The 24,369-nt window shown below is 43.6% G+C and overlaps 1 protein-coding gene across 1 annotated transcript in view; it reads left to right on the forward strand.

Moving 5' to 3' along the window:
• LOC146871989 (synaptophysin-like protein 2) overlaps positions 1–23,947 on the forward strand; it is a 922,132-nt gene extending 898,185 nt beyond the window's left edge. Inside the window, exons 5-6 of the mRNA XM_085652941.1 lie at positions 15,303–15,494; positions 20,332–23,947. Of these exons, the coding sequence (XP_085509067.1) occupies positions 15,303–15,494; positions 20,332–20,463 (324 nt within the window). The 3' untranslated portion in view covers positions 20,464–23,947. The remainder of the gene's footprint in view (positions 1–15,302; positions 15,495–20,331) is intronic.
• The last annotated feature ends 422 nt before the right edge of the window (positions 23,948–24,369 follow it).

Genomic DNA, 24,369 nt, shown 5'->3' on the forward strand with positions numbered 1-24,369 from the left:
TGGGTATGCTGATTAATGGAAGATATATTCAAATGGAAACAGCCAGTAAAACAGTGAACTTACTTCTCCAACCACACAAATCATCCCATTGTGAAGCAAGAGACTTGTCAGCAGTGAACATCACAGCGATTCCTATACCTGATGGTATAGTTTGGGACAAAACCCAATATGACATTTTTGGCCCGTCGGAGCTTTTGAAGATTCCACATTTGTTTAAAATTTCATTAAGTGACTTTATTACCTCCAGTACCTTTTCTGATGATTGGGACTTCGAGACTGTTAATAATATGATGTCTGATCTAGAGATGTCAACTGCATTTACTAATAATAAATATTTACAAGGTTCATCAGACTATGAAGAACTGTATTGTTATAACCACTATGGTCATCATTTCTTGCATAAATCTGCAACACCTAGAAATGTATATATGTGTAATCAATGGGAATATTGTCCTACGCCACCAAAGGGTAACTCAAAAACATTTGCAAGGAAATTTCCATATTTTTCAGGGTTTAATATCTCGAATGCAGAGACATTTATTTTATTTATTATTTTATTTTAGTGTTTTATAGAGCGCGAACTTGACCCGTGAGGGTATCAGAGCGCTTTACACAGTATACAGAGGTGAACAAACAAAAAGTCTAAAGTACAGAAATATACAAAGATATTCAAAAAAGGTTGGCGAGGGGCAGGGGTGCTGAGAACATAGGGGAAAAAAGGGGATACAAGTGTATGGTAACAGTCATAGTTAGAATCAGTAAAAACAAAAGCCCCACATATTATCGGTGGGGTGAATTAGTGATCTGAGGAAGAAGCGATAGTCTTAGATTCGACAGGCACATTGTGGTGGTTGAGGGCAGATCTTAGACGAGGAATTTACCCATGAGGAAAGTTTTGGCCTCCTTCTTGAAACATGCTAGAGAAGGGATTCTTCTGATGGCGGGTGGGAAAGAGTTCCAAATTCTTAGTGCTGCTCCAGTGAACGCCCTATTGTAGTTTCTTTTTTTCTGAAAAAAGGCAGGTTGGAGCAAGAGGTTTCTAGCGGACCGGGAGTTCCTGCTTCCTCCAGATACCACCAGTTTCTGTACCAGATAAGCAGAGGAGTTTGCGTATAGAGCCTTGTGTGTAATGCATGCCAGTTTCAAATGAATTCTGGCCTCGAGAGGGAGCTAGTTCAGCGCTTTCATATGTGGAGATATGTGGTCGAATTTCCTGGTGCCGGTGAGTAGTCTGGCGGCCGCGTTGAGGCATGCTTTTAGAGGTACCAAGGAGATCTTGAGTAATCCTGTAAGGGTGGAACATCCATATTTCAGTCTGGAGATGACTAGTGCTTGAACTGCCATTTTTAAGTTAGCAGCATCGATGAAAGGTTTCAGCTTCCATAGGTAGCTCAGGTGGAATCTGGCTGATTTAGCCATCAAGTTAATGTGGTCTCGCATGTTCAGGTTACAGTCGAGGATTATGCCCAGGGATTTGGCAGAGTCCACAATGGTCGGCGGGCAGTTTAAGGCTGTGATGGCCTTGATCCACATCTGAATCTCCGGGCTGGCTTTTGAAGGGGAGATTAGGAGAAATTCAGTTTTCTTTGCGTAGAGTTTGAGTTGGTTAGTGGCTAGCCATTGGACAGTCAGTTTCAGGGTCTCATTCAGGGAGAGGATCTCCTCAAGCGATGAAATATTGATGTATATTTGGGTATCATCCGTGTACATATGGTAGGAGATGTTGGAGGTACGAAGAACTTTGGTGAGTGGCTCTAAGTAAAGATTAAGGAGGGTGGGGGACAGGGTTGAACCTTGTGGGACTCCAACCGTGACCGGGGTGGGGGCTGATAGGTTGCCGTTAATGAGGAATCTCTGAGATCAGTTTAGGAGGAAGGACCTGAACCATTCTAGGACCACACCATCCAGACCCACCCTGAGTTTGAGGCGTTCGAGTAGTTTTTCATGGTTGACCGTATCGAAGGCGGAGGATAGATCTAAGAGGATTAGAAGGCAGGTTTTGCCTTGGTCTAGGGCTTGGAGGGTGTCGTCCACGATTTGGAGCATAGTATTTTCAGTGCTGTGCCCCGGTCTGAACCCAGATTGGAAGTTATCCAGTAGGTGGAAATTGTTGATGTGCTGACTTAGTTACTGTTGTACACACTTCTCTAATACTTTAGCTAACAGCGGGATATTGGAGATGGGTCTGAAATTGTCGGGGGAGGCTGGATCCAGCTATGGTTTTTTTTAAATAGGGAGGAGTTGGCCGGCTTTCAAGGGGTCCGGAATCGATCCCTGCTGGAGAGAGGAGTTGATTATTGCAGTCCAGCAAGGAACAATGGATTGGGAGGCAGCAGCGAGGCAGTTGGATGGTAGCGGGTCATTAAAGTGGTTATTTGCGTTTAAGGTAGAGAGGATTTTGGAGATAGATCCTTCGTCATAGTATTCGAAGTCAGACCAGCTGGTTTGGCTTTTAGGTGAGGCCAGAGGGGGTGGTGCGGAAAAGGAGGGCAGGTCCGGAAGGGGCTGAGAGTAAGTGGCGGTACTGAGTTCAATTCCTAATGCCGTGATTTTATCAGCAAAGAAAGAGGAGAATTCCTCTAACGATATTAGAGATTTGGGGGATTCTTTCAGTGTTTTTGCCAGTTTATTTGATTTGTGTTTGACCAGTTCAAAGAGCTTGCAGGGTCTATTCTTGGCATTCCCCAATTCCAATCTAAAATATTCTTTTTTTGAATTGAGGATGTGCTTGTTGTAGGAGTTTATCGCCTGGCGGAGAAGTTTTAGATGCGTAGCAGTGGGGTGCTGTCTCCAGATTCTTTCAGATTGCCGTAGGGATCTCCTCTCCAAGTTGAGGGAACCAGTGAACCAGGGGTTTCTGTCTTTGATTTGTGTTCTTTTTAGTTTTAGAGGGGCAAGGTCATCCAGTATGTTTGATATAGACGACGAGTAATGTTCATTGAGGTCTCTGACCGTGGTTATGTGCGAGGGGGGGTCAGATTTGCAGCGAGCCTCCAGTTTCATAAGGTCAAGGTTCTTAGTGTCTCTGATCCAGCGTTTGGGAATCACCGGTTGCGGTGTCTTTGTCTTGTGGGTCCCAGGTAAAACGAAGGAGATGGAGTGGTGGTCAGACCAGTCACATGGGTCTATGGAGATAAGCTTGACTGAGGATTCCTTAGAAATGATCCAGTCAAGGGTGGCCCCTTTTGAGTGGGTTGGCAGAGAGCAGGTTTGAGTCAGGGCTTGATCGGTTAGGAGGTCTTTGATGGCGTTGACGTAGGGATCTTTAGGGTCATTCCAGTGCAGGTTGAAATCACCCAGGAAAATCTCTTTGGCATTGGAGGAAATCTTAGTTGTGATGATTTCCAAGAGGTGATCGTTCGAACCTGGAGGGTGGCAGAAGATGTGCAAGTTGCAAAGATGTAATGAGTTGCTGCAAATGGAGAGTGCGAGGTATTCGCAGTAGTCATTGGTGTCCGCCAAGAGTTCCGTGACAAGGAGGGAGGATCAGTAGATGCAGGCGATGCCTCCTCCTTTCCTGTTGGAATGTCTGTCTAGTCTAGCAATGTTGTAGTTGGGAGGGACTAATAAGTTCAGGCAAGGGAAAGAGTATTCATTGAGTCAAGATTCTGTTAGTATAGCTAGGTCTAAATTTTTGTTCAGGATGAGGTCAGCAATATCAGCGGCATGCTTAACTGACGATCGGCAATTGATTAAGAGACCAGATATGGGGGGTTCTGGGGGAGTGTCAGGGGTCTAGACGGACAGGGATACGGGCACAAGGTTGCTTTTCACCACACATCTGTTATGGAGGGTAGCTGGCCTGTTGGGGTTGATGGTGACCGTGCTGATGGGGTGTTCAGGACTCGTATCTAGTGGACGAGGGATGGCTTGGACAGAGTTGTGGTCTTGTGGATGGCTAGGATTTTGTTTCCCATGAGGTCTAGAGGATTAGAGGTGGCAGTGGTAGAGTTGTAAGAGAGTGCGAGAGCTTGGGATTCCTCCTCTGAAAGGTGGCAAGGTTGTTTGCACGGGCGAAGATGTCTCACAGGTAGCGGAAGTGGGTTCTTGGGAGGCTCGGCGAACGGTGGGGGGATGGTTTCAGGTGGCTTGAGGTTAGCAAGGGAGAGCTCGGCAAGGTGAAGGAGGTTCATAAGGTCCAGAATGGAGCTATGGATGCTCTGGGTTAGTTTAGCCGCTCTGGAGTGCAGAATGTTGAGATAAATATAAGCTGGGGGTGCTAGAGGGCAGGGGGGCAAAGGTTCAGCAGCAGTACAGGAGGCATGTAAGGGTGGAAGGGGAGAGAGGTTGGCTTGAGCCGACTCCAGGGTCTTTGAAGGCGTACAAGCTTGCGGTTTTGGTGCATGGTTGGTGGGGAGGAGATCGGAGGTCTGGGGGCGACTCTGTTGGAGGTGCCGGGAGACGAGCTATAGCGGTTTGGGTGATCATTGTTGGGAGCCATTGGAGGGCTAGTTCGAACTGAGTCCGGGGTCTTTGGGAGCGTACCAGTCTCCCTGTTGGTGCGGGGCGCTAGGTGGGAGGGGATCAAGGGTGTAGGGGAGAGTCCATAGTCGGGGTCAGCAGGCATGCTGGGGGGATAGGATGAACTGCGGTGGAAGCCATTGGGGGTGGTATGCGGTTGGCTGGGCACAATAGGCTGGCAGGATGGTGAGTCATTGGTGCAGGTTTTAGTTACCCTATCTGCGTTGTGCACATGGTTTCTGAGGAGCATGAAAAGGTCTGCGAATTTATTAAGGTTATTGGTTGAGGCTTGGATCAGAACTATGCCATTTTTGTAGAGGGTGATGGTGAGATCCGCTCGCAGGGTAGAGGAGGGAGCAATTGTGAGTTTGGTGCCGTATGGGAATATTTCTGGTTGAGCGAATGTTAAGAAGGTGTGCCAAGGTTTTGCGCCAGGCGGCAGTTCTTCTGGAATAGAAAATAAGGTCATTTATGCAAATGCCACTGCCCGCGTTGAAGCGCAGGTCGGATATCAGCGTCTCAGGGTGGCTTTTTAGGGTGGCGTGCTTGAATGATTTAGCAGCGGTTTTGGAGAGGTTGGGGGGGTAGACCAGAGTATAGGAGTTTTCCCCAGACCATGTCAGGTCAGGACGTGACATGTTCGTTAGGGAAGGGCACTAATGTGAGTAACAGGGTAAAAAGAATGCGGAGTGGATGAGTCTCACGGTACACAGGCGTGATGGAGCCATGGTGACTGAGGCATGTCTCACAGGCGTGTTTCTCATTAGTCACCAGGGCGGGGCGTCAACTTGGCTGCGCTTCAGTGTTTCAACTGGGCAAGAAGTGTAGAAGTCTTCCAGGGACCTGATATTAATGGAGACCTTAAGGTGAGCAAACAATAGTCAGGAATGACCCTAGTGTAGTTGAACCATATGAAGTTGTAGCCTGCAATTTAAAAATGAGGTGAGTATTCAGGCACAGCAATGTAACTGTGATGTCAAACAGTAAAGATTTCAAACAAAAAAGTTTTGAGGCAGCGCCATCTTAGGTCAGGCACTGTGAGGCGAGTCTGATATTAAAGGAGGTCTTCAGGTGAGCAAACAAGAGTCAGGAATGACCCTAGTGTAGTTGAGACCATATGAAGCTGTGGCCTGCAATTTAAAAATTAGGTGAGACTTTAGGCACAGCAATGTAACTGTGATGTCACGCAGTAAAGCTTTCAAAGAATAACGTTTTGAGGCAGTGCCATCTTAAGGTCAGGCACTGTGAGGCGAATCAAGTATGTCTTGGACCGTCACCATTTTGGAGTCAGGCATTGATCGGCATAAAGTGTGCAGGCATCAAATATACAGGCAAGCTTAGTAGACCAGCACACACTCCAAGGGCAGTAATGCACTTCATTTTAGAGGGCGTTTGCCGAGCTGCCTCATTAGCGGTGTGGTTTCAGGAGCAGGAGCGGTGGGAAATTACCTGAAAAGCACTTCAGGGCACCGCCATTTTAACAGCTTGGGAGCTTTGGCCCAGGACCCTCTAAAGAGTTAAAAATGTCTCTGCGATGATGGGATGTACCTTGCGCACGTTTTGAAGTGTGTGTAGGTGGAATCCTCATCTGATCCTGCCTCCCGTGTGGAGAGGACTGGGGGCGGCTGCATCAGAGGCTCGGCGCCATGGCAAGCGGGTGCCAGGCCGGATTGTGGCAAAAGCGAAGGAGGCAATACTCAGCGCCCAGGCAGCAGCGGAATGCCAGGGCCCGCAGCAGCACAAGCGCGACCTCCAGGGAGAATGAGGAGGCAGCCGCGGTCCACAGCTGCAAGTGGGCACCGGACCTGGAGAGAGAGACAATTCCTTTTGCTCACCAGTCAGCACCAGGCGGGCAGATGATTCAGCTCCAATCTACCTCGGCACGGCAGTCGGGCTCCAGCAGGGGCCCCAACGCCTTAGCAACTTGGCCGCAGACCGGAGAAAACGCCACCGGGCCATATGGGGCAGTGGGAGAAGCCCTGCAAATGGCCTTCAACTCCTAGGTTGCCCACAGACATCAGATCACAGGAGGCAGGCGACGGTCGCGACTGGATGGTCTTCCTTTCCACAACGATGCCTCGCAGACAACCACAGTTCAACAAGCTGGGTCTGCAGCTCAATGGTGCCTCGAACAACGAAGCGGGTCTCAGGCGACGAGGGAGCAGAAGAGAAATCCGGCAGCAGTCGCTCGACAGGTAGGATGAGAATCCACTTTTTGAATCGGAGTTAAAAGAGTTCCTGCGTGGGTGGTGTGCAGTCGGTTCCCAGAGACTGTCAGAGCTGGAGAGACCGTTTTAACGGGGATAACTACCAACACTGGTAATCTCCAAACCTGGAGCTCCTCGGGGAGGCTCCTACTCGGCGGCTATCTTGATGGATCATTTTACTTTAAGAATGTCAATAAGACAGGAATGAAAACTATGTTACCGAATACCAAACAGATTTATTCTGGAGCCTTTATTGCCCAACTGTCTAGACAGGGTTACGACTTTTGGAAAGACAACATTGAGAAAAAAACTGTCTGGGGTACTAAAGATTGGCAAGTACAGGGAATAGAAGCTTTGTTTAGAGCCTGTATCATCCCTGAGCAAATGATGATTTTGGACGGCACTGTCAACAAACATCATGCCTTGGTATAGCCAGGATAAAAGACATGAACACTCCGTCTATACCTGCACCTACAAGTGAAACCACTACCCAGGGGGAGGTCGACGTATGTAATATTTTGCATCACAACAGAACAGATCCTGAATGGAAAAAATGGTTGGTCTGGCCCTTAGATACAAACAACTGTCAAGATAGATTCCTGAACAAAACACAAGGTTTTACCTTTCATAGGCCAGACCCACGTTATGTCCAAAGACAGCATCCGGGGGTAGTAACAACTAACAGTGTAGGGAAACTTTGCCTTGATTGGCTACAGAGAGCTACACTAGAGGATGTAAAACAACACTTAACTTTACTTCAAGAAGACGCAGACCTTAGGGAATTCTTGTTAGGACCAAGAAAACCGCGTCAAAAATGTTTCATATATGCCGGTATCTACGCTGCTTATAATGAAACATGGAAGGTCACCAAAGCAGAGACTGCAGAACGAATACGAGAAATTGATCGTATTAATTTAGAGAAATCCCTCTCTGAAGTAGACAATGGGTTAACGACTCTGTCGTCCAGGATATTTTCTTTGGACAGCATTGTATCCTCATGGAACAAGACTTGGTCATGTTGCAACATGGTCCGTCTCAGCTACGTTCTATCATGCTATTAGGCAGGACGCTTCAAAATCTGCTTTCTGACTATGTGACTTGGCGGTTAATCAATACTACGTCACTGTTTGCAGAATTCAATCTCACTGATAAACAGATCAAAATGGCACAAAGGGGAGCAGACTATACGGTGCTGAACATTGAAAAACTGGAGAAATTACCATTCACCGTGGCAGAAAGACCAGCTACTGAGTGGCTCATACATGGTAAGATTACTCTGCCTGTAAAGACTTTCCATTTTCAGTATTGCCTAAAAAAATACCAGCAGGCAAATATGAAAGGTTGGGTAAAGAATACATCAAGACATCCTGGGATTTACCTTACACACAGAGATGTTGGAGTGGGGGACGTGAAGTGTTTCTTAGCGGTTCTCTCCTTTGTCAGGATATTAACTTACACGGGGCCTGCGATGGGTCCACTACAAACTTATCCTGCCACCTGCACGGTTCACCGACAGCAGTGATTAATCCAATCTTTGGTCAACTTTCAACTGGGAGTTACATTATGTTGAATGATCACAGCTGCTGTGGCATGCTGCCAGGTATCCCATATCTAGTAACGGTTACATCCAGGGTCACTTGCTGTATGCAAGTCTTGTTTCCACAAATAGACATAGTCAGGGAGTCGCCTTTAAGTCCTTCACTGAATATCTCTTCTATATGAATTGATACTCTAAGCAGAATGAAACCCATTCTTTTACAAAAAAACTGTGCCTTTGACTTCTGCCAAAGAAACCTATGATATCCAAGTCGCAAGGACATCGGCGGAGATACATACCCTTTTGTATACAAACTGCCCTGTGAATTTCTCAGAAATGTTAGGTCGTATCTTAAACATGTCTGATACGAGCGGTATTGTACATGTATTTAGGAACGTGTGTGCAGGACTGTTAGCATCTTTTCAAGCAGTCCTCGGAATTTTTCCAAACTTCGTGCACTCTGTGTTTGGCAGACTGCCGCTCCTTTTAGCACTCGTTGCAGAGATACTATTTTTGCTCCTACTGCTATGATATGGCAAGCCAAATCACCAGCGACACCCAGTTCACCATAGAAAGAACTCTATTGGAGATGAAGTGTCGTGAGCGCATCGCCCAAATTCTGGGTTTACCTCGTCTACGAGAATTAAACACCACTTGGTTCCTGTCATTCAGACCAATTTGGCAAGATTGCTTCTTACCTGTTCTACGCTACCTGCTATGTGGTGAAGAATGCATGCTGGACATTTGTCTGACACTCCCATGAGTCATGCCTACGGATAGCGATACTCTGCTGGACCCGATAACGGCCCATGCTATGTGTTGTCCCCAGCGGCTACCAATCCTGATGGCGGCATTCATTGAGCTCTCACAGATGCAACACGCTACTGCTGAGGTGCGAGAGGAAACACCAGGCACCCAGGTAACATCCAATCTGGACATTGCTGATGCTTCCCATGCTGAAGGCGATAGTTCGCATCTCTGTGCTGTTGATCTTCTACACAAGGTATTCCAACTCTCACCCACAACGGTAGACGACTTGTTGTCTACAAGTTTAGAAAATGTCATGTTTTCTCCATCCCCACACACTGACTTTTGAATCAAGCACACAGTGTTCCGGAGAGACTCTGAATTTGGCCTTCATTCCTTTTCAAACATGCTACTGACTTTGGAACTTTTTTTCCTATGATTAATTTTTTTTGCCAAATTTGTATTTTTTGCTTTTTTTGGCACAGTAATCTGCTTCTAGTAGAACTATTCATAGAGAACAGAATTCTTTGATAACACTTCCAGGGACAGTATACCACCTTGTCATGAATAACAATTTGACTTATGTAACCTGATATGAAATGGTTTCGGCCCTTTTTCTTCTGTATTTACGAGCCATTTCATCACATGTATATATTTTGGTTCATTCATTTAGCATTCCAATGTAATCCTATGCTTAGAATGAAACATTGCCTTTAATATGTACAACACTTTATGTATAGCAATGGTTTTGTAATGTATTTTTAGAACATATGTTTTAGATAAGTTTTTAGCTTATTTTAGCAAACCCACGCAATACTCTGTTTTAAGATATGTTTAGAACCTTTAGGATTTAGTAACGTCGTTTATACGAAACTGGAGTGGGTGTTGTGTGCAGATTTAGATTCCGTATATAGGTTTCCCGATGTATGCCCTTATATAGGTACAATTCACATTGCCCTTATTTGGACATAGAAATCCGGCCCTTATTTAGACCTTGTCCATACAAACCAAATACAGGCATGGCCACCTACATCCGTCCATTCACGTCACAACGAATTCTTGGAAAACCAGACCCTTAAGCCTTTAGGAATTTCCCTCAGCTTGAATATTGATTTCTTCAAGAACTCATTAAGTATGCATGAACATCTATTCCTTAGGGGTTCATTCATGACGTTCCTCTGCCCAACTTTTATCTCAATACTGGCATTCCTAGACACCTTCAGGGTATAAATATACCAGCACTTGCCCTGGCAAATTGCGGTTTCCGGAGGATTTGATCCAACCCAGACGACGCGGTTTGCCACGGCAAATTCGGAAGGAGATCGAGTTTCAGCCTGATGCACTAACCTGACGCTGCCATCCTCCTCGCAGAGAATCCAGCTCCAGTGCTCTCTGAATTCCCTTGCGGGGGGTTAGACTATCGAGTCCAGAAAAGAGATTCAAACCTCTCTCATTCTCAGATATGGAGCTGACTAGAACTTAGAGAAACTTTTGGCAACTCTTGGCTAAACTAAAATATAGCTGGCTATACTTTAGAAACAGCACCTACTTCAAACCTCGTACTGCACTAAGATTAGGTACACTGGGGCAGAACAATTTAGAAGCATCAGATGAGTATCACATTTTAGCTTATGTTATTTATGTATGTATTTTGATTAATATATGTCATAGCTACAAACCATGCTATTGCAGTATTATTTTATCGTACTGCTAACCTCGTACATATTGTACCTCGCAGTCTGTCTTACAATTGTAGCAATTCATATCTCTTGCATGAGAAATAAGACTGTTCAATAAACCCTTTTATTGAAACGCCCATCTCTCTACTTCTGTGCAACTCTTTAGAAACGAAGCATGCACGATTGACTGAGTGAAACTGTTATCTATTGTTTCCACGATTCTGAGACAGCTCCGATTCTAAAGGGAAACAAAGTTGCCATGTTTATGCGGTTGTCAGAGATTAATCCCTTCTTGTACATTCGAGAAGTTTCTAGTGACCTCTGAGTTAGCTGGCACACACAAGTAATTAAGTTTAATATACTCGATAGAGACATACTGACCTTAGTCCTATGTCAAATCTATAGTGTATGTTATTCCAATGCGCAGAGCCTATCAGGGAAATAGGAACTACACTACACTTCTACATGATGCGTAGTCTGAATTCTGGCCAGGTTACAGCACTGAGATCTCCTTACTGGAACTTTAGGAATTTATCAAGCTCAACCATGTTAGGGGGGCAACAGCGATTCTTTTAGACCTGCCATCAGCTTTTGACACGGTCTTGCACCCCATCCTACTGAATCGACTAGGGAGGACTGGAATTCAAGGGAATTCACTGGCCTGGATCGATCTCAGGCAGTGTTTCTGTCTCCCTTTCTTTCAGATCCCAAACCTCTCATGTACGTGGTGCCTCAAGGCTCTGCCCTGAGCCCTAAACTTTTAAATGTCTACCTCGAACCCATGGCTAAGCTGATGACATGCAGACCATGCTCTCTTTTCAGGATGAGACTCCTGATGCCCATAAGTCGTTTAAGTACTGCCTCAAGGCAGTGGGCAACTGCATGGCCAAACCAGCCTCAAGCTTAATTCTGATAAAACAGAAATTCTCTTTTTTGGCACACGTACTATCCCTGACGCCCTTGGCTGGTGGCTGTCCGAGCTGGGAGCCACCCCCTCCCCATCATCCTGTGTCAGAAACTTGGGCATCACATTAGACTCCAATCTGTTTGAACCACAAGTCAAGACGGTCTTGGCCAGCTGCTTTGACAAATTGAAGTTTTTGAGAACGATGCTACATTTTTGTGCCTCTGTCTCGCAAAAGACTATTGTCCATGCCCTTGTTACAGCCAAAGTGGACTAGTCCAATAGTCTTTATCTTGGATTGCCAGCTTACCTTTGGCAACAGCTACAGATAATCCAAAATGCTGCCTCATCCCTCATTCTTAAGGTCCTGATGCGTTCCTCGGTGTCTGCCCACCTCCGCCAGCTACCAGTCATATCAGATACAAGGCTCTAATCTTCGCCTATAGAGCCTTGGAGAACAAGAGACCACTAATCCTAATATGCAGACTCAAGACCTACTACCAGAATAGATCCCTCAGGTCTAACTCACAGAGGCTCCTACACATCCTAAAAATCATTTGGGCTAGGCACCTTGGGAAGACTTTCAGCTCTTTGACTGCAAAACTGTGGAATTTGCTTCTGTCCAGTTTACGACATGCTCCCTCAGAAAGGATCTGCAGAAATGGCTTAAAGACCCACCTGTTTAGTGCCTAGACTGGGGTTTGGTGCTTAGTTTCTATCTGCTCTCTAGGGCAATCCAGCTGTTAGCACCGGGATGCTTCTTCTGGAGTAGCCATGTGCTCTACAAATGCCATTGTATTGTATTGTATATCACATGCCCTTGTGAACGATCCACATTGCCCCTGAAACCCAAGGACCTTCTTCTATTCCCATTTTGGTAGCTTGAATCCCCGTATTTGGATTCTGCTTACTGTTCTCTTCATCTTCTACAGGTTTGCAGTTGAACTCTGAGCAGGATAAGTGGCATCACGATGATGTCTTTCTCCTTCACTGAGTGTGGGAAAGTTCTTTGCTTTCTGAAAGCTCAGGTATCAGGATTTTGGCTATAAAGTTGGGATGCCTCCAGAACCAAGCCCCCCCCCCCCCCCCCCATTAAAATGCTGCACGAACACTTCTGTCTTTTTGAGTGTTGCATCATGATGGTCAGAAAAACCTGTTTGTAGTAGTCAAATCCTGTTTGCTGAATGACTGGGGGATATCACAAACATATTCAGCGCCCATGCACAGTCTCTGAAAGGGCCCTTGCACCAGCTTTGCTGAAACTGCAATGTCTACATTGCATACATTCATTTTGAAAAGCTACAAATTCGTGTACATGCTATGTGTGCTGTGCACATCAGAAACAAGAAGAGGCAACCACTGTTCTGTGTCTCCTAATCGGGGCTTCAGAGAAACAAGTGTATGGAGCCATCGTGAGCTTGCATGCTGACTGAGAATACATTAGCCATATTGCCCCACCATTTTCAAGTTCAGCATTCATTCCCGCTGCCTCCCTGTCAAAATGAAGCTTGGAACTCATAGTGCCGAAACAAAGTTGACACTTGGCAATATCACCCATGCAAGCCACTATGACTGCATTTAATGGGAACATATTATGTCCTGAGCTTTTCCTTTGGGTGTTATAACCATACTCAACCAGAGTCATCCTTTGGTAGCCTACAGCTGCTATCGTTTGAGACAGCTTGGCTACTGGAAGGGATTGCTTTTACCTCGTGCTTTCAAAATAGAGGTAAAGGATTTACCCCTATTCCCCACCATACAAACTATAGAAGTGTGCAATGCACTCATATACATATACTTAATATCTATGTCTGGGAAACCAGTGTGATTCACCTATATTTCTGAGTACTGTGTTGGTACGCAAGCAGATTAAAAGATATGTAATTTCGCATGGGTCTGATGGAATCTTGAGAAGTCTCACATGGTAAATTATAAACATGCTTTGATGCAGCTAGGCATGTCGTGATTCACACCTGTTCTGGGAATCAGGAAGGTAAGTGTATTTCAACACCGTTTAAAGGCAAGAATTTTAAGTGATGTTTCTATCTTCTAAGTAATCCTTTTGTATTTTATGAATCAGTCTTCAAATCCAGTCTGTAGGAAAATGGCTGTGACATCTCAGGACACCTTAACCAAAGGAATCAGCTGTTTATATTTTTCAGTTCATCCACAACTTCTTGTTCTTGTCACCTGCCACTAATGCAATTCATTCTCTAAAATGACTAAATGTCTGCATGGGCCTAGATCACATCAGCCTTTTGGGTTCCTGCTGTGTTTGGTAATTGTTTCAAGATAGATGTTTCTGGGTAAAATGCTCTGGTTCTCAGGGGAAAGTTTTGTGTGCGGCTTTTACGAAGCCTCCCACAATAGAGAAAGCCAAACGGCTTGGTTGATAATATCAAAAACCTTAGTTTTTCAGTATCAACTATACAGTTTTACTTTCTTCATTGCCTTTTACATGTTTACCTTTTATTTGTATTCAACCTAATTTACTCCTTCCTCCCACCGTCACTCCATTCAATACAAAGTAAGCCCCCACCTGTTGCAGCCTCCAACTGCCTCCTTTGGACCTGCCATGTGTATCATTAAAGAAACAGTGGCAGCGGCAGTATGGCCCAGGCTTTTAACGTCAGGTGTATGTGCAACAATGCCTTTGTAGAGCTGTGTACACAAAGTTGTAAGAGGCAGGACATCTATCTGGATGGAAGGCAACTGACACGTCCTGTCCCTCATGCCCATAGGTTAGAAGCATGCACCCTGCAGATATCACTTCTGTTGGTAACAGATTAAAAGTATTGCTGAGTACCACCGCTTGCATATTTGATGGATGAATCAGAAATTTCAAATTATCGAAACTTTCTCATTAACTTGAAGAGCGAGTGTTCACAGGTAGTCTGTAGGTACTTTGTAAGTCAAGTCAGCTTTGCCCCATTGGCTTGTGTTCAACTACAATGACTGTTAGGTCAAGAAGGCCTCTTTTGCCTTCAGAGCCTTCAAATGATTGTTGTTCTCCCTTGAGTGACTGGTGTGGTTTACCGCCTGTTGTCCTTTGGGAAAGCATGTAGTAACTCAATGGCCCCGGTGTCATAAGTCCATCTAGCTCAAGTGTTTGTATCATGGGCTTACTAGGATACCTTTGTCTTGGTACAGCAAAAGGTTTGTGTGAAATGTATTCAGAACTTCCTATAGACAGAGTGGAAAGCAGTGTAGTTCTGATACTATGAATATTGGTGGAGCAACTCTGGGTCACCCATGTAAAGGTCTGCTAAGAAGAGTTGTCTCAGGTCAGCTCTTTGGAATGAACAGGACGGAATACCACCTGGGCATATGAATTGAAGGAAAAACCTTAGCAAGTGGCAGTCTGGTGGCTTTGGTAGGTATACTGTCAGAATCATCTACCTGGAAGTGTGGGACATGAGAGGAAAGTACACTGGCCCTATAATTTTTTAAGGAAAGTTATCCTTATAATATGAGGCTTGAGGGGAGATCTGCTTTGATATTGACATTTATTACTAGCAGAGGGTGTGTTGTGGGCCTTAAAACTAGTAAAGAAATACTTCTGGCCTTAGGAGCATAGGACTGGAAGATAAAAAATACTTGAACCTTGAGTCAATGACAGGATGGGGTGTGTGTCACTGCCAATCCACAGAACTTGGAAAGGAAAGCAGGGTAGGGCAGTATACAACTGTGATTTGCACATGAACTCGAGGAGAAAACTGAAACTGTGCATAATGATCATTGTGTTTTCTGTGTCTTTCTCTCTTCAGGACTTTTTTATTACAGGTGGTTTTGCCTTTCTATGGCTAGTGGCCGCATCTGCCTGGGGTAAAGGTTTGATGGATGTGAAAACAGCCACACGTCCAGCCACGCTCATTGGTGCTCTGCAGCCGTGCCAGATTAAGGGAGACCTGTGCAGGGCTGGCTCAGTCCCCTCGATGGGCCTTGCTAACATCTCTGTGGTAAGAACTCCCTCATTGGAGGAGGGCAGAGGGTGAATGAAAAGGCAGAAGATAAACATTACTTAGGAGAGAGCATCCATGCAAGGCACTCTAAGGGGCCCCAACATAGATATTGTAGATCATCCAGCCGATCTTCCTAGGAATGAACAAAATCCACAGTTGGTGGACAAATAGGGGCGTCATCCTGTGGTTTGCAGGTATTTATAGGTGTAGTGTCGGCCATAATGAGCGGAACACAATTCAGGTCAGCACTCTAGCTGCTGACCAACATGAACTTCCTAGAGTGACAGGTAAGGGAATGCAGGGGCGGAACGAGGGGTGTTGAGGATGAGGTAAAACAGTTGGGGGGCAGCTCCTCACTCATTAGGCCATGTGTAGAAGGTGTAGGGTATTTCAATTAAAGAGAGTCATTCCTGCGATGGTGCGTCGTCTCATCATTGAGGAGCCAGGTTACTCCCTCATGCTCAATAGATGCTTAAAAATGACAATGTAAAGAATGTAATAGAACATTGGGTAAATGGATTGTCTAGACACCTGGTGCCTGTGACAGAGAAATTTGGCATAGTGCAGTGGCATCAAAGGTCTCAATGCACTGGGATAAGCGTGGACTCAGATGACTTCTAATCATGGTGATGGTACTCAAACCACTTTGTACATCACAGTCTCTTCAGGAACTCCCCTCTCCTAATGACCCACTATACAATTGTAATCACATTGGTCACTTGTCCAGCATATTTAATGCCTGGGCACCTAGAGCGGAATTAATGACCGCATAACTCATAAGGTCACCACCACACAATGAAATTAATCCAAGCATACATTTTAAATAATGTAATATGAAACAACTTCACATTTCTATAAAATAAGAAGAAAATCTAGTAAACTAGGAACCAAAGAACTTGAATTAAAAGATTTAAACTCATTACTAATCCATATGAATTTTAACAATTTTGAGACAGGAAGAAAGAAAAAAACAGAATGAGAAGAGAAGAAGGAAGAAAGGAAAAGAGGGGAAGTGAAGAAAAGAAAAGTACTGTATATAATAATAGAGCAAACGTTATCAGCAATGCAGTCTTTATGGGAGATCAAAACTAATAACATCAGATGTGGATCGAGCAGATTGCCTGTATAAAAAAGAGGTGAGTGGCAAGCTCAAAAAATCTTTTTTAATCATTAAAGGACTAGAGGTACAGGAGCTTGCTCCTGTCTGTGATGGTGATATAACAGATTCATCCAACCAATAAAAGTAAATTTGGTAGTATCTTTGCAATTTGTTGTGATTATTTGTAAAGCAATAGCAATTATCAAATCAATAAACTCCCCAACCATACCTTGAGAATGCCATAAGGGAGAGGAACCTCCTAAAAAAATATGCAAAATATCAAACGAAATATTCGTGGACAAAACTTTGTTCAATTTATCCCATATGAGTAACCAAAGCTTTTTTACCAAAGGACATTCAAAAAACATATGTAGGAAGTCACTTTATCATAAGAACAAGACCAATACTTAGCATTGTTAGAGAGTCTGAATTTATGGAGGCTCTTAGGGGTTACAAATAATCTATTATAGAAATAATATAGTGTTTGAGCTGTGCTTGCTGAACGAGAAGAAGTGTGGATCTTAGCCCACACAGAATTCCAGGTTTGGAAAGAAATCTCTTGATGGAGATCCGTTTCCCACATTAGCTCAATGTTTGATTTTGTTCTTAAATCAGAACAACCAATCAAAACCTTATATATTCCTGAAGCTTTCATTTGTGAGGTGATATTCAATGTAAAAGAGGGAAGGTGTGTGTATGTGAAACAGAAGTAGATTGTTGGGAAAGAAATAGAAGTAGAGTAGTCTTGCGGTGTCGATAATGAGTGGCATAATAAGAGAATATCTCATATTTTTGCTGAATTTCAGAAACATCTAACAAAGTATATGACCGGTGGTTATAATTCCTTTAATAATCCACTCTTTACATGAGAGAACTCTATTATTTAGTTTTATGTGCCTATTGTACCAAATAGGAGTTTATGAAATAATTTTAAAACGGGAATTAGAGGAAGTAATTAAAGTTCTAACAATGGCTATATAATGAGTAAGATCAGGAGAGAAAAAAGCTTTTGGGGGGTTGGGAAATGTGAACTACATCCCAGAAGAAAAATGGTGTGAGTTGCGCCTGTTCCAATTGACCCCAACTTGTCGACATTTCATGAGAATTTACCGAAAAGGAAGTCTAAATGTGTTTCAGTGTGAAAGCAGAGTATTAAAGCCTAAGATTAGGAAAATTAACCCCTCCAGTTTCTTTGGATTATGAGTGTGTATGAATTCCTTATGCTCAACAGGGTCTTCAAAAGTTGAAGGCTTGTCTTTGTATGTAACCTTGAAGAAACAAGGATGAATACGGCCATAACAAGCATTCATGGATCAAAGCGTTGGTCTGAGACCCTGAAATGCCTTCTGATGATTAGCAGTAGCCCTGGAGACATCCCAACTAAAGAAAATCTTTTGACCGGATCAAAGCATTTGTTTATGTTGTTTAGCTGCTGTAAGAACCATCATTTGATCAGAGTAGTGAAGTAAAAAAGCAATGATCCCTCGTGGTCTCTTCGAGGTCGAGGCTGTTCCCTCTGAATATTGAGATCAACGGATTTTTGTAGGCGACCATTTTAGGAATATGAAGTTTCAAAAGATTTATCACGTCGGGCCTTCAGAACCTGGTATGCCATATATGCGTAGAGTATTGCGCCTGCAACGGTTTTCAAGGTCCTCCATTAACTTCTTTAACTGAATCACCTCTTTAGATAATATATCAACTTTAGCGACCACATCTTGAGCATCACTAACTCTCTGTTCAATCTCTGTAAATCTAGACAAGACCATTTTTCCTCATTTCTCTGAAGCGCTGCACTGGTATCTGCCATAAATGGTCTCATATTTCTCAGTTCATCCATAATATCCTCCAGTGTCAAAGGCAATCGTGATTTATTTGGAGAAGAAGGATTTTTTTAACCCTTTTATTAGTTTTACCACCAAACTCTTTGCAACCATTAGCGTTAGAGGTGATATAAGCCTGTGATTTAGATGAAGAGCAGACTCCATATTTAAACAGGAGTGGAATTGAAATGGATTATGTAGCCTTTCTAACAACCATGAAGACAACAAAAAAGAAGTAAAAGCCAAGGTGTGTAATTGGGATAAAAGGCCCACTATATTAAAAAAAATGTTATTTAAAAATGTTGTGTAGCGGCACAGGAAATTGCTAGGAATGTGCAGATAATCAAATATCAACCAATGTGCCTTTATAAAATCTCCATGAAAGACCAAGCCACCGATCAAGTTGCTCATAAAACTGCCCACTGAATAATGAGCTTGTTATATTAGTGGGAAAATAAACTCAATGAAGATGTCTTCAGTTTAGAAGAGTGACATGCCACCTATGGACCCATGAAGGCAGTTTAGAATGTAGACGCGTTGATTCCTGAGTGAAAAAAATAAAAAGCTCGTAAAATGGTGGCCGTACTCTGGAGTGTGACGGGAGCGGCGGGGAACAGACTCCAAAATAGCAAACAGACGGTTTAAGGGTCTAAAAATGTACCCCGTAGCTCCCGGGAGCTTCCAATGCAATTCGGCATGTCTGGTTGAGCCGCATACTCGAAATAAGCGTTCAACTAGGCAAAAGGTTCCTTGGTGCCTCAGGAGGAATTTTAATGAGCAGCTATCTTGTCTCGCCACTGCCCGCAAACCTTACCAGATATATTTTATCTCCATACATTTCCTATCCTTCTCATGCTTTTATTTCAACTATTCATCATCTGGCACCGTCATCACCCTGGACAACCAGTCCGCCATATAATAGTCTTTGCCTGCAACGTATTCAGTTGAAAAATTGTACTCGTGTTAGTTGGGAAACCACCTTGTTATAATTGGTGAGGCCAAGCCAGACCTCTGTAAGGTGAGGAAGAGTGATCCATTTTCACCCTGATGGAGAATGCCCGCCAATGTGTCTTAAAATATAGTTAGGGCTGTCTGTTTCATGAATAAGTATCTACAATTGGTGGCCTTCCTAAGAGCTCTAGCAGTTTTGCAGCATTTTAAGGTCACCTGTTATATTATCAACCCTCATTGATATTCATCATTCTATTCAAACAGGCCTTCCTTCATAAAATGTTTTATCTTGCCTCTAGTCAACTGTTGAAAAGCAGGGATAAAACTTTGGTTAAATTCAATGAAATCGATTTTTAAATATAATTGACTTTATCGGCTTGAGGCAAAAATCTTGTTAGGGGCACACCTAATTTCCATTTTGGTAGTAGTCTTTTACCTGTAATATAGTATTACTTTGATGTGACACTCTTCCCATTCCGCACCATATATCAGTCTCCTTGAATCAATGGACTATGTGAAAGGACTAGCTTTTGGACTTTGAATACAATAGTATCAACATGGATGTTATGAATTGAGCTGTGCCTTTGATTAACTATTGAATGAGCTTCTTCTATGTAACTGTGGATTTGTATGAGGTTCATAGGTGGTGGGACCTCAGGAGTGAGAGCACCCCAGTTGTGAACTTTGAAATAACTACCAACCAGTGTGATGAACTATAGCCATCACTGCCTTCTTTTGGTTGTTTTTTCTTTCTCAGTCCGACTGTCATCCACACAACCACAGCCTACAATGAATCCTTAAATGAAACTATTCTAAGTTTCTTGGCCAAAGAAAGACAATTGCAAAAAAAAGCACCTCTGAGAAATTTGACTCCTGGCTCTTACTCCAAATACTGCTTATGCACAGAAATATTTTTACTGTACGTTGCTGTCTAGAGTCACTCTTTGGTTTTTCTTTACAGTTATTTGGGTTCCTGAGTTTCCTACTCTGGGCTGGAAACCTATGGATCGTCTACAAAGAGACTGCTTGGCACAAGCAGCCCCCAAATGCTGAGAATGCGTTGGAGCGTGGAGAAGAGGAGGAAAGGCAATGAGAACTGTGTGTTACCCTAGACTTGACTGCACCTTCTCCTTTCCCTGCCGATCCCTGAGCACCCACTACACCCTCAATTACATCCCAGAAGAGAAGCATCAGCATTGTGGCATGCCACGCCAAGACTGACCTCTAGAGAGCTCTTAGGTCTGGTCTAATATCCGTTGTCCTTATATGGTAAACAACTAGGCCTTGTTGCCATCATGACCTGCGAGTATCATGGGATGGAAATGTCTGCATATCCATTTCCTCATCATGGATCATTCAAATACCGGGCTTACTGCAACTAAAACTGCTTTGTGTTTCATTCTCCACACCTTTGTTCTCTGCCTTGATGCTTCAATTGCTAATGTTGGTTGACCCATACAGAGGCTGCTGTATTGCACGCGGCTCCTGCTCCAGACTTGGGTTGATGAGCTATTCCAGGGGTACCGTTCCATACTGAAGTACGTGTTCCTCTTCCATGGCTTCTGTCAGCATCCGCGGTGCATGCCCTTGTTCCGTAGCCCCTGCCCCCTACTGAGATTACTCTCCCAAACTTCACCTAGCTGTTGAAGTTGTCCAAGGTTGTGGCTCTCAATAGCACGGCCGATGTCCAGCGTTCAGAATTTTCTTAGCTGTCATCACAGTATGACTGGCCCAACAAGTAATACTAAGAGTGACAACGTGAGGACAGGAATGGACTGGCAGGACAGAAGAAGAAGATGCAATTACCTGTAGAATCAGGTTTCCAGATAAGGGCTGCACCGACCCGATTTATTCGTGAAATCTGGCCTATATACCAGTAACTTCATCCCCAAACTAAGAAAGTAAGTAACAATTATGTATTTTTTGTTGATTCAGCATCAAGACCCCACCCCCCCCACATGCACACACCAGAAGGTTAAACGTAGTCACATTATCTTAACAGGGTATTTTAAGTAAAAAATACCTTTGTTAAATGTATTCACATTAAAAGCCACAAAATGGGCTTCGCAGCAAAAAATAAGCTAGTCTTAAAATTAAAATATTTTTTTATATAATCAATCAGAACCCATGTTACTCCCTATTTTTAGCGCCAGTGCAACCCCTTATTTGGAACCCTGTCTCAGATGTGGGGGGGTCACTGTAATTAAGGAGAGCAATGTGTGCCTCAAAGTGTTTTAAAAAAAAACTATTTTTGCTATGATTTAAATATTTCAATTATGATCAAGACGGAATACATCTAGTACCTCATCACCCCATGTACCATAACAGTGAACACACAAACACAGCCAACAGCTTTCAGATTGTGTCTGTGTTTCCAGTTGATGGACTGTCATCAGGCTGATTTACATAGCTAAATATTTATAAAAGCTGTTCTTTTCATCTTGGATATCTGTAGACTTTCATAATGGTTCCTGGGGTTGGTCCTATGGAATGCCATCTCATGCACATGGTGTGTGTACCATAACAGAAAGTCACACTCTCTTTGTCATGAGTGAACAGAGGGCTAGCATGGCAGCTTCTTGGCAGACAGATGTTGTATATAACTGGTAGGATCAGAATCACCTTCTTCAAGGACAGACTGGGGGTCCTTGTGTCGAACAGGTGTGAATTGAAGCCTGATCCCTTCTCAGTCCCCTCAACCTCCACCCCCCCCAACTCTTCTCTCAGGTTATGAGAAATTGAGGGGCAGGCGGACTCCAGCACTCCACCACACCATCTACTCCGGAGCTTCTGAGCTGGATGGCTGTACAGGCTTGAGTTAGAGTCGGGTGGTAATGTAAAATCTGCTTATTTCTGGAGGAAGTGCTAAATCCAGAGTTGAAGGAAGGAAATTGCACCTAACAACAACTTAGGCCCTTTATGTCAAAAGAATGCCTGATGTCCAAACCGTGGGTTTACAGGTGTGGATGGCCTTGAATCTGCAGTGCATCTGATCACTCCAAACAGCTATCACCTCCTGGGCTTCCTGGGCCTCCAGGGCAAAAGCAGTACACACTGGTATAACCACACCAAGGGGAGGGAGTATACAAGTCACAGCTATGTAGTAAAGAGGGCAATGTGTACTGTTCTCAGCCTCCTGAGTATTTTAATGCACTAGAAGTATATGTTCCTTTCCTTCCTGTGACCTAGGTATATACTAAAGGAGGCAGTGTAAACTCCCCTCCAATACAGCATGCCCTCAACTAAAGTGGCCAGTGTGCACAGAACTCCTTCCTTCATGGCTGTTTCCAGTACTAAGGGTTTCAGTAGGCATGTTTTCCCATCTGAACTCCGACATCTCGCACCTCTCTCCTACAAGTGTTTTGGTCAGAACATTATATTTTACCCTTTGTCCCATAGTGCAGAGTGACAACATTGATGGGGGGTTCTCGCTTCTCATGGTCCAGGAGCGAAGTATGAGGAATGTGTGTGCGAGGGTGCTGGGCGATGGTAGATGGAGTCATGTTCTGACCGTGTAAAAAGGGGCTGAAGGGATCAAACAAATGTCATCCTCAAACACATGTATGTTGATTCAATTTTTAGTTTTCAAACAACAAATATAAATTGCAAAATATTAATAAAATGAAAAAAGTGAAATAATTTGTGCTTTTTTTGCGGCTTCCTTATTCAATGCAGAACACCCAGATGTTAGGCCAGAAGTTCCACTTTGAGCACCACGGACAGTGTGTGCGATGGACTATCCCCCCTCTGTTTGCTCATTCAATAGATACTGATTCACTGGAATTATGTGGTAATGCATCTAAAAGGTGTGAGGCAGCGTGAACAAAATAATGCCGCAACTAAAAGAAAAAAACGTCAACATGCTGTACAATTAAGGGCATATTGTGCGGTACAGTCTGTATAATTTTACGCCGTCTTGCTTGTATAGCATTTAAATACATAACCCACTGACACAAAATGCATACCGGTGCTTCACAGATGCTTCTTAAGACAGGCTTCAATACACATTTCGCAAATACTATTCAAAATGTAATTCAGAAACAGTCAATTAATGTTTCTTTCATGGATGCACAGGAACACCGTTCTATAACGTCACTATCTCTAGAATATGTTGTGTAGGTTAAATACAATGCTGCACTTAGAAGCACACAACCATGCATACCTCCCTTTTATACTAAACTGTGACCTTCTTTTTATCTTAGTCATATATGTCCTCTGGTGGTCGGTACCACCGGTTAATTTTATGTTCATACCAAGAGGCTTGATTGAGCTCCTGTTTCTAAGACAAGACACCCCCACTGAAGACTGTGCCCATTATATACTTATTGCCTTACCGGATTCTCTATACCCTCTTGAAATAGCTGCTGGTTTGAGAACATAGCTATGTAAGTGTGAATTGGAATCAACAATTAAACAAGAAATGTTAGTGGTTAATAATTAAACATTATTTACACTATTTGATATATATTTACATATCATGTCAACATTGGTTTAAAGGCCCATGCTCGATATCCTATAGATGGGAGCGATCTATGTGTTAAACCTTCCTGCAAACATCAGTGCACAAAATCTAATGAAGGAAAAGGCAGGATCAATGTGCAAGACATCAATAATGTATCCGTCCCTAACATTTAGTAAGGGTTCCAATGCGTTTCATTCAGGCCATTGGAATTATGCGGGAGGGAAGGATCAAATCATGTGGCAGGGTTGAGTTATTTATGCATCAAGAAAAAGACAACTCATGCAGCATATTTTTTTGATAGTATTACTTCTTTATTTTGTCATTTGTAAACTTGTTTACACTGTCTGGGCATTCGTTGCACCTCATTAGTACCAGCTTAACACCCAAATATAGCAATAAGCTACAGAAAGGTACCCATTCAACCTTTGCAAAGGACCTTCCACTGCGTGGCAACACATGTCAATGCAGTTTTAATAACTTTTGAAACGTTTGAGGTACCAGCAAAAGCATTTTTGTTGAAATCTGCAGATTATGCAG

This window comes from Triturus cristatus, chromosome 1_1, assembly GCF_964204655.1.
Source record: "Triturus cristatus chromosome 1_1, aTriCri1.1, whole genome shotgun sequence".
In the NCBI taxonomy this organism is placed as follows: domain Eukaryota; kingdom Metazoa; phylum Chordata; class Amphibia; order Caudata; family Salamandridae; genus Triturus; species Triturus cristatus.